The sequence below is a fragment of the Monodelphis domestica genome, chromosome 2, assembly GCF_027887165.1.
Source record: "Monodelphis domestica isolate mMonDom1 chromosome 2, mMonDom1.pri, whole genome shotgun sequence".
NCBI classification, from domain to species: Eukaryota; Metazoa; Chordata; class Mammalia; order Didelphimorphia; family Didelphidae; genus Monodelphis; species Monodelphis domestica.
In genome coordinates, this window is record NC_077228.1 from 531245761 (window position 1) to 531259302 (window position 13542).

The 13542-nt window shown below is 58.6% G+C and overlaps 1 protein-coding gene across 1 annotated transcript; it reads left to right on the plus strand.

Annotated features, from left to right (window-relative positions):
• The first annotated feature begins 8569 nt into the window (after positions 1-8569).
• Positions 8570-13165, plus strand: NMUR1 (neuromedin U receptor 1). The gene is made up of 3 exons (XM_007486078.2): positions 8570-9664; positions 10366-11350; positions 11714-13165. The coding sequence occupies exons 1-2, from the start codon at positions 8833-8835 to the stop codon at positions 10650-10652; spliced, it is 1119 nt and encodes a 372-aa protein (XP_007486140.1). The 5' UTR covers positions 8570-8832; the 3' UTR covers positions 10653-11350; positions 11714-13165.
• Positions 13166-13542: the final 377 nt, after the last annotated feature.

A 13542-nucleotide genomic window follows, 5' to 3' on the forward strand; every position in this document is an offset into this window, starting at 1 on the left:
ATGAGTTACAATTTAAATCTTCACAATCAGGGAAGAGCCTTCATTGTTACAATCAGGGGAGAGCCAAATCCAATCTTCACACCTATTAGTCATGTTACAAAGGAGAATTTAGCCCCCCACCCCCGCCCCCCAAAAACGAGAGAAAAATAAAGTGAGAAAGTTGACTCTTATCCAGTCAGATTCCTTCCATGGGTTCTTTCCGCAGGTGGATAAGTAGCATTTTTTCACCACCATTTCCTCGCCATTGTAGCTAAGTCCTTCTCAGTTGACCCTGGTACATTGTTGTTGGTATTGCATACAATGTTCCTCAGGGGGGGCAACTGGGTTGCTCAGTGGATTGAGAGCCAGGCCTAGAGATGGGAGGTCCTAGGTTCAAATCTGGCCTCAGACACTAGCCAGCTATGTGACCCTGGACAAGTCACTTAACCCCCATTGCCTAGCCCTTACTGCTCTTTTGCCTTGGAGCCAATTCACAGTATTGACTCCAAGATGGAAGGTGAGGGGTTAAAAAAAAAACATTCCCCAGGTTCTGCTTGCTTCATTCTGCATCAGTTCATGGAGGTCTTCTCAGGATTTTCTGAAAGCCTCCTGTTGCTCTTCTCTTAGAGCACCACAGTATTGGGTCACAATTATATGCCACAACTTGTTCACTTCTGCTGACATTTCTTTTAACTCTTACCTTCTTATCTTAAAATTGATTCCAAGGGTGGGTTCTAAGACAAAAGAGCAGCAAGGACTATTGAGCTTAAGTGATTTACCTAGGGTCACACAGTGAGGAAGTGTCTGAAGCTAGATTTGAACCTAGGACTTCCTGTCTCCAGGCCAGGTTCTTTATCCACTGAGCCACTCAGCTGCCCTGATCTGGCTGATTATTAAAGATGCCACCGTGGGAGTCTTAGAAGCAGAGCTACAGGGAGTCTGGGGGGTGGGGGGGAATCAGACCCATCGTGGGGGATCTCTTGGGAGTTTCATCTACAAAGGAAGGAATTTCAGAAAATGGAGAAAGTACCTAAAACGGGGTGAAGAGAGGGAGCAAGGAGAGCAAGGAGAAGGCTTTGAGCTAAGCAGGGTCCAAAGATAAGAGGGAGGAGGGAGGAGGGACGGTACATAGGGCCATGGCTCTTCTCAGCTCCTTTGCTGAATCATTGTCCATCCTATAACCTTTCCCCCAACTACGGACAGGAAACAGAATGACCCACAGGGGAGCAGCAGACGGGTCTGCTTGGTCAGAATGGGAGTCCTGCCTTACTTGTACGAGGGGCATTTTGTGAAGTCGACTCAGAAAGGCAGATGGGAGCCAGATCCGAAAGAACTCAAAGGACCAAGCAGAGGAAGATGTATTTTTATTCCAGAAGTAATAGGGAGCTACTAAGCTTCTTGACAAGGAGAGTGACATGCCTAGCCCTGTGCTTTGGGAAGCTATGTTAGAAGCTTCCACCTCCTAATGGCATGGAGGTACCGCTGGCCTCCCAAAGACTAAGCTAGGGGCACACAGGCTCTGGCGGGCCCCATCCATAGAAAGGAAGCTCCTGGGGGGCAAGCGCCATTGTGGTGGAGGTAGGGGGAGTGCAAAGAGAGACTCATCTCCAATTGGCTATAGGGAGGCTGATTATTCAACTGTTGTTATTATCCAAAACTGGGTTAGAAAAATCCTGAGGCAGTGTGGTCTGGTAGAAGGAGCCTTGGTCCTCAGGTCAGATGAGCTGGGTTCAAATTCTGTTGCCGACACTACCTTCTTTGGCCTCAGTGTCCTCATCTGTAAAATGAGGGGGCTGGACTAAATGGTTTCTGAGTTGGCTTCTAGCTCTATGATGCTATGACTTTCTTCTCTGTTGGACTAGAAAGCCTTGAAGGGCCATCCAGCTCTAGGGATGGTGCACCTGTGGGAACCTCTTTCTACTTCCCAGACCCTTAGGGTAGGCACACTCTCCCCACCCCAGCCTCTTACATCCTGCCCATAGCCCTTGGCTCTAAGGAGCCAGGCAGAGAGAGCCCTGGCCCAGATAAGTGAATGCCCCTGCTCTGCACTGACCGGATATTTGCTGTTCCCTCTTAGGCCCTGAGAGTGTTTGCTGATCGCTCCCAGATTGCCAGTGGGGAACCGAGGCTATTGGCTGTGAGCTGTCTCTTCCCCCCCTTCCAAGTCTCAGATCTCTTCAGCATCATGTCCTCTTTGCCCCAGTGTCCTATGAAGAAGTGCCCAGGCCAACCCGCCTACATGTGCCCGGGATCTCTTCCCATCTCTCCTGGTCTACTGGCTCCTTCACCCTTACCCAGCATTCACTTGACCCTGCCGGCCCCCCAAGCCATCCTCCCTCTCAGACTCCCAGAAGTTTCCTCCCTCCCCAAAGCCTTGGAATCTGGCTTTGGACCTGCCTGTTGTCAGGTCACCACCATCCTCTTTACTGCTGATTCCAGTGGCATTTCCATCGTCCCCAACCCCCTTGCCATCTCTCCTCCTTGGACGCCATTGGTGCCTTCTCCTCCTGGACACTCCTTCCAGACTGGGGTCCTGCTCTGGCTCCCTTCTTCTCCTCCTTGGACGCCATTGGTGCCTTCTCCCGGATACTCCTTCCAGACTGGGGTCCTGCTCTGGCTCCCTTCTTCTCCTCCTTGGACACCTTTGGTGCCTTCTCCTCTTGGATACTCCTTCCAGACTGGGGTCCTGCTCTGGCTCCCTTCTTCTCCTCCTTGGACACCTTTGGTGCCTTCTCCTCTTGGATACTCCTTCCAGACTGGGGTCCTGCTCTGGCTCCCTTCTTCTCCTCCTTGGACACCTTTGGTGCCTTCTCCTCTTGGATACTCCATCCAGACTGGGGTCCTGCTCTGGCTCCCTTCTTCTCCTCCTTGGACGCCATTGGTGCCTTCTCCCGGATACTCCTTCCAGACTGGGGTCCTGCTCTGGCTCCCTTCTTCTCCTCCTTGGACGCCATTGGTGCCTTCTCCCGGATACTCCTTCCAGACTGGGGTCCTGCTCTGGCTCCCTTCTTCTCCTCCTTGGACACCTTTGGTGCCTTCTCCTCTTGGATACTCCTTCCAGACTGGGGTCCTGCTCTGGCTCCCTTCTTCTCCTCCTTGGACACCTTTGGTGCCTTCTCCTCTTGGATACTCCTTCCAGACTGGGGTCCTGCTCTGGCTCCCTTCTCCTCCTCCTTGGACACCTTTGGTGCCTTCTCCTCTTGGATACTCCTTCCAGACTGGGGTCCTGCTCTGGCTCCCTTCTTCTCCTCCTTGGACACCTTTGGTGCCTTCTCCCGGATACTCCATCCAGACTGGGGTCCTGCTCTGGCTCCCTTCTTCTCCTCCTTGGACGCCACTGGTGCCTTCTCCTCCTGGATACTCCTTCCAGACTGGGGTCCTGCTCTGGCTCCCTTCTCCTCCTCCTTGGACACCTTTGGTGCCTTCTCCTCTTGGATACTCCTTCCAGACTGGGGTCCTGCTCTGGCTCCCTTCTTCTCCTCCTTGGACGCCTTTGGTGCCTTCTCCTCTTGGATACTCCTTCCAGACTGGGGTCCTGCTCTGGCTCCCTTCTTCTCCTCCTTGGACACCTTTGGTGCCTTCTCCTCTTGGATACTCCTTCCAGACTGGGGTCCTGCTCTGGCTCCCTTCTTCTCCTCCTTGGACACCTTTGGTGCCTTCTCCTCTTGGATACTCCATCCAGACTGGGGTCCTGCTCTGGCTCCCTTCTTCTCCTCCTTGGACGCCACTGGTGCCTTCTCCTCCTGGATACTCCTTCCAGACCGGGGTCCTGCTCTGGCTCCTTGCTCCTCCTCCTTGGACACCTTTGGTGCCTTCTCCTCTTGGATACTCCTTCCAGACTGGGGTCCTGCTCTGGCTCCCTTCTTCTCCTCCTTGGACACCTTTGGTGCCTTCTCCTCTTGGATACTCCTTCCAGACTGGGGTCCTGCTCTGGCTCCCTTCTCCTCCTCCTTGGACACCTTTGGTGCCTTCTCCTCTTGGATACTCCTTCCAGACTGGGGTCCTGCTCTGGCTCCCTTCTTCTCCTCCTTGGACACCTTTGGTGCCTTCTCCTCTTGGATACTCCATCCAGACTGGGGTCCTGCTCTGGCTCCCTTCTTCTCCTCCTTGGACGCCACTGGTGCCTTCTCCTCCTGGATACTCCTTCCAGACCGGGGTCCTGCTCTGGCTCCTTGCTCCTCCTCCTTGGACACCTTTGGTGCCTTCTCCTCTTGGATACTCCTTCCAGACTGGGGTCCTGCTCTGGCTCCCTTCTTCTCCTCCTTGGACACCTTTGGTGCCTTCTCCTCTTGGATACTCCTTCCAGACTGGGGTCCTGCTCTGGCTCCCTTCTTCTCCTCCTTGGACACCTTTGGTGCCTTCTCCTCTTGGATACTCCTTCCAGACTGGGGTCCTGCTCTGGCTCCCTTCTTCTCCTCCTTGGACACCTTTGGTGCCTTCTCCTCTTGGATACTCCATCCAGACTGGGGTCCTGCTCTGGCTCCCTTCTTCTCCTCCTTGGACGCCACTGGTGCCTTCTCCTCTTGGATACTCCTTCCAGACCGGGGTCCTGCTCTGGCTCCTTGCTCCTCCTCCTCACTGCTCTTTCCCAGTGTCTGTTGCTAGGCTGTATCCTTATTCATGCCATACCATCTCCCCTAGCTGTGGGTTCCCACCGAGGCTCTTCTCTGGGCCACCGTCCTGGCGATTTCATCTCCCGACTCCCCCAGCTGTTGATGCTCCCCTCCAGGCCAGCTCCTTTCATTGCCTCCATTTGCCTACCTCCTTGTCTGCCCATGAAGGGTCTCCCCCAATGGGCGGGAAGCTCCTTGAGGCCAGGGGCTGCCATCTTTGTCTTTCTGCACCTGGCACAGCACGTAGGACAAGTTGAATAAGTGCTTGTTGAGTTGGATCGAGTGGATTTCCTGGGCTGTAGAACGGCCAGCTTCCTGGGTTCCTTCCAGCCGCAGGTTTTCCCTGCTCATCTTTCCTTCCCCAGCCCACATCCCCATTAAACATCTCCCCGTGTGGAAAGGGCAAGGCTAAGGCTGGGGCTCCTCTCGGGTTCAGAGTGCCTGTGTGAACTCAGATGCCCTCTTGGCCTCCTTCCTGGGCCTCGGTTTCCTTGTCTGTGAAAGGAGGGCGACATTCGATGACCTTGGAGGTCCCTTTCCACTCTGCTCCCAGGATCCTCTGAGCTGGGAGGGCTGCAGGAAGAGGGAGGGAGAGCCTGGCACCACTGCTGTCCCCCTTCCCTTTGGAGCTAAGTGACCCGTGACCCCAACCGTGCAGTGTGCGATTCTGTTTGTGGCTCAGCTCCCGAGGCACCGGGCTCCTGGTGTCCAGTGTTTACCGAGTGTAAGAGAATGAGGAGATACCTGGCCATGTATGCGCCCGGGGCCACGTGTGTGCTTCCATCAGCTCCTCTGGTCCATACACGTCACGCGTGAGCCTGCCCGCTCAAGTCAAGCGGAGGCTTGGTCGGGAGCATCTCGAGTGGCGGCTCATGCATAGTTAGTGTATCTGCTGGAATAGGGAGGGGAGGGAGCACAGGCAGCTCTGCCTGGGGCACGTTGGTCCCCTTGCCTGGTCATGACGATAAGGCTGGACAGAGACTCAGGGAGGCAGCCAGAGTCCATGTGACACAGAATTAAAGGCGAGGGTCGCCCAGGGGGTGCTGCCCAGGCGCTTGGTGGTCTGGAGTGATTACAACACATTGCCTGACCGGACACAAGGGGCCTGGGACCTTAGAGGGCAGCTGCCTGCCTGCCTGGGCCATTTGGAGATGGGGAAACGGAGGGCTCAGAGAGGGGAAGCTCGAGGCCACACAGCCATGGAGTGTCTGAGGTCTACCCGCCACCCCACACTGCCGACCACTATCTCGGAAAATGCCTTTTCAGAAAAGAAGCGTGACGGTCAAGCAGGGAGGACCAGAGAGAAGCAAAGGGCTGGCGGTGAGCCCAGAGACGTGGAGGAAGGACCCTGGACAGAGAGACCCCCCGGGGAAGGCTGGAGGAGCCCCAAAATCTGGAGAAATAAGGAAGTCGGCAGCACCGGGGCCTCCTCAACCCTCCATGGCCATCGCCTGGGTTGCTCTTGCGTTGGATGATGCCTGAATGTCTGGTCCTCCTCGAGGGCAGCACACAGTAGGTCCTCCTGTGGAAGGTCACCTCCAGCGCTGGAAGGAGCTTCGGGGACCATCTGGTCCAACCCCTCCCTCCCTCTTCTCCCTCCTTTGAACCCTGCCTCCTCCAGGAAGCCTTCCCCAAGCCCTCCTCGCTGTGCCTTTTCTCTGCTCGCTCCTTGGGGTCAGGAGCTGCATCCTCTTCCTGAAGCCCCAGCCCTCCCGGATGGCTTGCTGGATGGAGCTCTGAGCCTGGAGTCCGGAAGACCCGAGTTCAAAAATGGCCTCGGACCCTTCGGAGCTGTGTGACCCTGGACGAGTCCCTTCACCCCATCCGTCAGAGGAAAGGGAGAGGCAAGGATGGCCGGCTCCAGGATCTTTGCAAGAAAACCCCACATGGGGTAGCCATCAGGACTGAACAAGGAGGCATTAACTAGCACCTAGTAGGTGTTTAACAAATGTCCACTGACTGCCTGACTGATGGGGGAACGCCGGAGGACCCCGGAGTGCCAATGGCAGGCCCACACCCCGAGTCCAGAACCAGAGAACCAGGGCGGGCTCTTCCCTTCCGGCCCATCCTCTGCAAGGGTAAGTTCCTTCGAAGTCCCCACGAAGTCCCTCTCGATCTCTGCCCGATAGCGGGCGGCCAGAGAGCTGGAGGAGGCTGCGGGCAGCCGGGCCGGACGGGGAGGCTCATGAAGCACCTACTGTGCGCTGGGCCTGCGCTGGGGATTTGTGGTGTCCAGGAGACCCCATTCTGAGGCAGGAGACAAGGTGGAGACGAGGGAGGGAGGGCTTGAGCTCAGGGAAACAGAGGCAGAGATGGGGAGGGAGGGCTCCAATGCAGCGGTGGAGAGGGCAGAGGAGCCCCGGAGGATTCTGGGAGGGAGGGCTTGGACTGGGCTTCCTACAGAGCTGACGGGACATCTTTAGGTCCTGAGCAGCAGGCAAGTGGGACTCTCCCCCCAGCCCCCAGTTATCCCTTCCTCCTCCTCGTTAGGAGCCTTCATCAGGAAGAGTAGGAGGGGACAGCCATAGAGGCAGGAGGTCCTGGGTTCAAATGTGACCTCAGGCACTTCCCAGCTGGGTGACCCTGGCCAAGTCACTTCACCTGTTTGCCTCAATTTCCTCAACTGTAAAATGGCATAACGTCTACTTCTCAGGGACGTTTTGAGGCCCCAATGAGAGCGTGCTTGTAGTGTTTGGCGCAGTGCCTGGTACACAGTAGGTGCTCCATAAATGCTCATTCCAGTCTTTCTCATTGGGAACTGTCCAGACCATGCGCAGAGGTCCAGAGGGGAAGTCTGGAAGCTCAGTTTTGCTGCCTGCGGGCTCTGAGTACATTCACTGCCGAGGCTGGAGGGGCAGAAAGGGGGCAGGATCTGGAGCTCGCAGCCCCTCCCAACTTACTGTGTGACCCTGGCCCAGTGGTTTCCCCTCTGGCTTTCACTTTCATCCGCGCTCGGGTCCCTCCCCTCCCCCCAGCCCTGCCCCCCCCTTTCATCTTTGGCCCCGGGCGGGCTCCAGCCTGCACCTCTCCCCTCCTGCCAGGCTTTCTTTCAGGTTCCCGCCTCCTCCGAGAAGCCTTCCCGGATGGGCCGGGCTGCCGAGGCTCCCGGGGCCTTGCCCCCTGGAAGGGCGGCTCCTTGATCGGCCGCTTCTGTGCCCTCGAGCACCCGGCGGGCACCGCGCCCGGCACGCCGCACAGCCGCCCCACACCGCGGCGAAAGGGCTGGACCGTGATTCCGCCTCGGGAGCGAGCGCGAGACGGCGGCGCGCCCTGAGGGGGAGGGGCCGGGCAGGTCCTCCCCGTCTATCCGGAGGGTCGCGCCGGGGTCTCTCTCCAGCCGCAGCACCCGGGCGCGCACGGGACGGAGCCGCACGGTAAGCACGGGCGGTGCTGCGGGCGTCCCGGAGGAGGAGGCGGGCTCAGGCAGGCTCGCCCTGAGCCGCCCCGCGTCTTCCAGGCTGGCAGCTGGAAGGAAACTTTGGGGGGGCCCCGGGCGGAGCCTGGAGGAAGCCCCCCCCAGGTGAAGTGATGCCCAGGGCCACCCCTAGGAAGTGTCTGAGGTCGGACTGGCCCTTGGTGCCCCCTCGCTGTCCCCCTCCGTTAACGGGGGGGGGGGACTTGAAGGGCCCCCCAAGGCACAGAGCCAGCATCTGGAATCCCAGGAGCCCCAGGGTTGGTCACCCCGTGCCTCCTGTGCTCGCTGAGGCTGGATTAGAACTCGGGCCCGACTCCGGGGGGCCCCCCTTGGCCACCCCCTGGTTTTTGAGGGGAGCCCCGAGGGCAGAGCCGGGAAGGGCCCCCAGAGGACTCCTCTGCGATCCACATGGCAGCCCACCGGCTGCAGGAAGGAAGGAAGGAAGGCCCGAGCCCCTATTTGGCTCCTACTGTGTGCCTGCGCTGGCTGGGACGGGTGGCTTGTCCAGGGCACACGCAGAGGGGTGTCTCCCTGACGGGCTCTCTGTCCCCGGGGAGCCCTCTGGCTGCCCAGAACCCGGAGCCTGAGTCAGGCAGAGGCTGGCTGCGATGAAGGGACTTGGCCAGGGTCACTCAGAGACCCCAGAGGCCGTCCCTGTCCAGCCCGACCCTCCTTTTACAGAGGAGGAAACTGAGGCTCGGGGACGTGACCTCCTCTGCCCAAGGCCACCCAGGGAGCAGACGGCAGGGCCGAGATTCGAACCCAGGTTCCGGCTCCCGACCCCTCCCTTCTCCACAGGCCTCGCTCAGCGGCTCTCACCCCGCCATGGCCGTGTCTGCGGCCGGCCCGGGCAGCCCCCCGCTCTGTAACGGGAGCGGCGACGGCGGGGACCCCTTTGACCCCGAGGACTGGAACCTGACGGCGGAGGAGCTGCGGCTCAAGTACCTGGGCCCCCCGCAGAGCGCGCTCTTCGCGCCCATCTGCGCCGCCTACGCGCTGATCTTCGCAGTGGGCGCGGCCGGCAACGCCCTCACGTGCCTGGTCATCACGCGGCACCGCGCCCTGCGCACTGCCACCAACCTCTACCTGCTCAGCCTGGCCGCGGCCGACCTGCTGCTGCTGCTGCTGGGGATGCCGCTGGAGCTGTACGAGCTGCGCCACAACTACCCCTTCCCGCTGGGCGCCGGCGGCTGCCTCTTCCGCACGCTGCTCTTCGAGGCCGTGTGCCTGGCCTCCGTGCTCACCGTCACCGCGCTGGGCGTGGAGCGCTACGTGGCCGTGGCGCACCCGCTGCGCGCCCGCGCGCTGCTCACGAGGGCGCGCGCCCGCCGGGTCATCGGCGGCGTGTGGGCCGCGGCGCTGCTCTGCGCGCTGCCCAACACCAGCCTGCACGGCATCCGCGAGCTGGAGGTGCCGGGCCGCGGCGTGGTGCCGCACTCGGCCCTCTGCACCCTGGTGCGCCCGCGGCCCCTCTACCGCCTCGTCGTGCACGCCACGGCCCTGCTCTTCTTTGGCCTGCCCATGGCCGTCCTGGGCACCCTCTACCTGCTCATCGGCCTGCGGCTGCGAAGGGAGCGAAGGGAGCGGCGCCTCTGGGCCCCGGGGAGGCCCCTGCCGGCCCAGCGGCACCCCCGGGGCCGCGTGACCAAGATGCTGTGTGAGTGCCGAGCCACCCCCCTCCGGCTGGATGGGGAAACTGAGGCCCCAGAGCCTGACCCTCTGGTCTTACAGATGGGGAAACTGAGGCCCCAGAGGCAGCTGGGTCCCTTTGAGGCCACTGAGGTGGACCCTCTGGTTTTACAGATGGGGAAACTGAGGCCCCAGAGACAGCTGGGTCCCTTTGAGGCCTCTGAGGCAGACCCTCTGGTTTTACAGATGGGGAAACTGAGGCCCCAGAGGTGGCTGAGGTCAGAGATATGGGGAAACTGAGGCCCCAGAGGCGGCTAAGGTCCCTTTGAGGCCTCTGAGCCTGACCCTCTGGTTTTACAGATGGGGAAACTGAGTCCCCAGAGGCAGCTGGGTCCCTTTGAGGCCACTGAGGTGGACCCTCTGGTTTTACAGATGGGGAAACTGAGGCCCCAGAGGTGGCTGAGGTCAGAGATATGGGGAAACTGAGGCCCCAGAGGCAGCTAAGGTCCCTTTGAGGCCTCTGAGCCTGACCCTCTGGTTTTACAGATGGGGAAACTGAGGCCCCAGAGGCGGCTGAGGTCAGAGATATGGGGAAACTGAGGCCCCAGAGGTGGCTAGGGTCCGAGCTAGCGAAGACACCCACATTTCCGGGCTTCGCAGGGGTCACACCGACGCTGGCCGCCGGGGTCTGGGCCCCCTCGGCTCACCCCGGGGGTCTCTGTCTTGCAGTTGTGCTGGTCGTGGTGTTCGGGGTCTGCTGGGCCCCGTTCCACGTGGACCGCCTCATGTGGAGCTGCGTGTCCCACTGGACGGAGGAGCTGCTGCAGGCCTTCGAGTACGTGCACGTGGCGTCGGGCATCTTCTTCTACCTGAGCTCGGCCGCCAACCCCGTGCTCTACAGCCTTCTGTCCAGCCGCTTCCGAGAAGCTTTCCGCCGGGCCCTGGGCCTGCCGGGGGGGAGGAGGCCCCAGGCCGGGCTGCCTCTGCTCCCTCATCTGCCCCAAGCCCGCCCCTGAAGAAGGGGCCCGGCAGGGACCCCGAGCTCTCCCGGCTAGAGACGGAAGAAGAGGTCGGTGGTCCTCCGGGCCAACCTCTCATAGAGGAGGAGGAAGGAAGAGAAGGAAGCGGGCATCAGGCACTACTGTGTGCCAGGTACTTTGCAAGGTCTTCGGAACAACCGCGGGGGCAGATGCTTTTCTGACCCCCATTTTACAGATGAAGAAACTGAGGCAGGCAGTGAGATGACGTGACTTGCCCAGGGTCACAGAGCTGGTGGGTGTCCATCAGGTCCTCTGTGCGCCTCCCAGCTGCTGTGTGGACAGTCCATTCCATTAAGGATTAAGGGTCAGCCCATCCCCGGACCCCTTTTTCGCTCTTCCCCGGGCGTCCTTGCCCACAGAGCGCCCCCCCCCCCGTTCTCCTGGTGCCGATGGGCACATGTTCAGGCCAGAGATCTCGGGGTGCCCTTTTCAGCCCAGACAAGACAGAGGCGGCGAGCTGAGGCGGCCTCAGGGCGGGGGTCCAACACGAAGGACCGGGAATATCTTCTAGAGGAAGGCAGGATGCTAGCCAGGAGCCGGAGAGGAGGCAGGAGGCACAGCCGGGGAAGGTGCCCAGAGGTGGGAGATGGAGGCTCCTGAGCCAGGAGCAGCCAGGAGAGCTGTGTCACTGGATGGAAGAGCACATAGTGGGCGTGGGAAGACCCACTGAAAAGGTAGGGGCCGGTCATGAAGAGCCTCGAATGTCAGACAGAGGATTTAGTCCTGGAGGCAATAGGGAGCCACAGGAGGGACTTAATGGAGCAGGGGGGTGACCCGGTCAGACTTGGCCCTAGAGAAGTCCCTTTGACAGCCCAGGGGAGGGCGGCCCCTTCAGTCCTTCCTCCTGGGGACCCCAGACCCACTTCCTGGGCTCACAGCCAACTCTGCCCTCTGGGACTAGAAGGACCAGTCCAGGTGTTTCGGACATTGCAGACACCCCCTTAGTTGCAGAGGTGGGAGCCCCTGGGGGGGGACGTGGGGTACGCTCTCACTGGCATTTTCCTTCCTCATTCCTCTCTAATATTCTCTACTTCTAGGACACAACACAGAAACGAGACATCATTCATTGTGGGTTCACTTGAGGCCAATGGCCAACCCTGGAAATCGCCGGAGGGGAAGTGTCTGGGGGCTTTCCACTGCATCTCAGACAGTCTAGCTCCCAGTCCCCTCACCAGCCCCGGCTCAAGGGGTTCTCACTTTTGGGGGGACCTCCTAAAATGGGGAGGAGACTGAAGCCTCACCATAAACATTTACTTCTAGTAACGTGTCCAAGACCAAATTAGCATCGCTGCTGACATGTAGCAGTAAGGACGGATAGTGAGCTTGGAGGCCACTAAGATCCCCAGATCTTTGGTGGTACAGTGGAAAGAGAGCTGGGGCTGGAGTCAGGAAGATCAGAGTGCAAATCCAGCCTCAGGTACTTATTAGCGAGGTGACCCTGGGCAAGTCACTTTATCCTGCTTGCCTCAGTTTCTTCATCTGTAAAATGAGCTGGAGAGGGAAATAGTAAACCACTCCAGTATCTTTGCCAGGAAAACCCCAAATGGGGAAATGACTGTGACAACAACAAAATCGTCTAGCTGTGTCTCTCTCTTCCCCCATTCTGCGTGTTTCTGCAGTGGATGTTTCGCACCTGTAAGGAATTCAATTTTATAGTTGGCCTAAATATATAAGAATTCTAAGATAATAGTGTGGTCGCCAATTTAAAAATTAATACAGCCCAAGTCAAATCGACTTTTAGCAGCTTTGTTTACAAAGAGGTAGGACAAGTGAAAGCAGAGAAATGTGGAAGAGGGTAGAGTAAGAAGACCAGCTTATCACCCTAAATGTTGCTCCAGTCTCCTGCTCAACCCTTGCAAGGCTAGTTTAACCCCTGAGCCAAAGGACTTGGCGGTGAATTAAGCAAGGGCTCAACCCACAAGGCCCCCTCCAAGAAGGGGAGGCCTCTCTGGAGCTAATCTCTCCAGAAGCCAGGAAAGGGGGGTCAGTTTAGGCCTCCTCCAAGAAGGGGAGGCTTTTCTGGAGCTAATCTCTCCAGAAGCCAGGAAAGTAGGGTCAGTTTAGGCCTCCTCCAAGATGGGGAGACTTCTGGAGCTAATCTCTCCAGAAGCCAGGAAAGGAGGGTCAGCTTCTCCCTCCCCTGGGCGAAGCTCCAAAGGGAGGAGATCCAGGAGCCATCTTGCCAGAGGCAGTCCAAGAGCCACAGTCCCAGGACCAAGTGAAGCCAAAGACTGAACAAAGTCTCCTGAAGGAGATCATCTAACCTGAAAATTCAGGACGAAGACCTCTTGCCCAGGAAGTTCCTCATCTTTTATAGTCCTTTTCCCGCATCACTTCCTGTCCCTTCCTCCACTTTATGGGGACCAATTGCAGTCTTAACATTTGCTTCTGGAGTTGTCACCCACTTTATAAGTGGCTTGAGGACCTCCCCTACTTAGTGTTAAGTGGGGTGTCTATGCTTTTGGTTGATTAAATTTAAAAGCAGGCAAGGGGAGTCAGTCCCATCTTCACACACCCAAGTGGGATGCTTCACGTTGATCCCTGACAAAGCAGATCCTCAACTTGGCCTGGGCCAGGCTGTCAGGATCTTTTGGGATCTGGACTGTCATCTGGCTGAGTCTCCGGGAAATATGAAAAAGAGGCTACCCAGGTCTCTTTAAAAACTTACTGATGGGGGGAAGCTGGGTAGTTCAGTGGATTGAGAGCCAGGCCTAGAGATGGGAGGTCCTGGGTTCAAATCTGGCCTCAGACACTTCCCAGCTGGGTGACCCTGGGCAAGTCACTTGACCCCCCATTGCTTAGCCTTTACCACTCTTCTGCCTTGGAGCTAGTATGCAGTATTGATTCTAAGATGGAAATTGAGGGT

What these genes read in the sequence shown, in the direction of transcription:
- NMUR1 (XM_007486078.2), top strand. Translation starts at nt 8,833, where the DNA reads ATGGCCGTGTCTGCGGCCGGCCCGGGCAGCCCCCCGCTCTGTAACGGG. An exon ending in CCGCGTGACCAAGATGCTGT is followed by an intron (nt 9,665 to 10,365) that starts GTGAGTGCCGAG and finishes TCTGTCTTGCAG; the next exon opens with TTGTGCTGGTCGTGGTGTTC.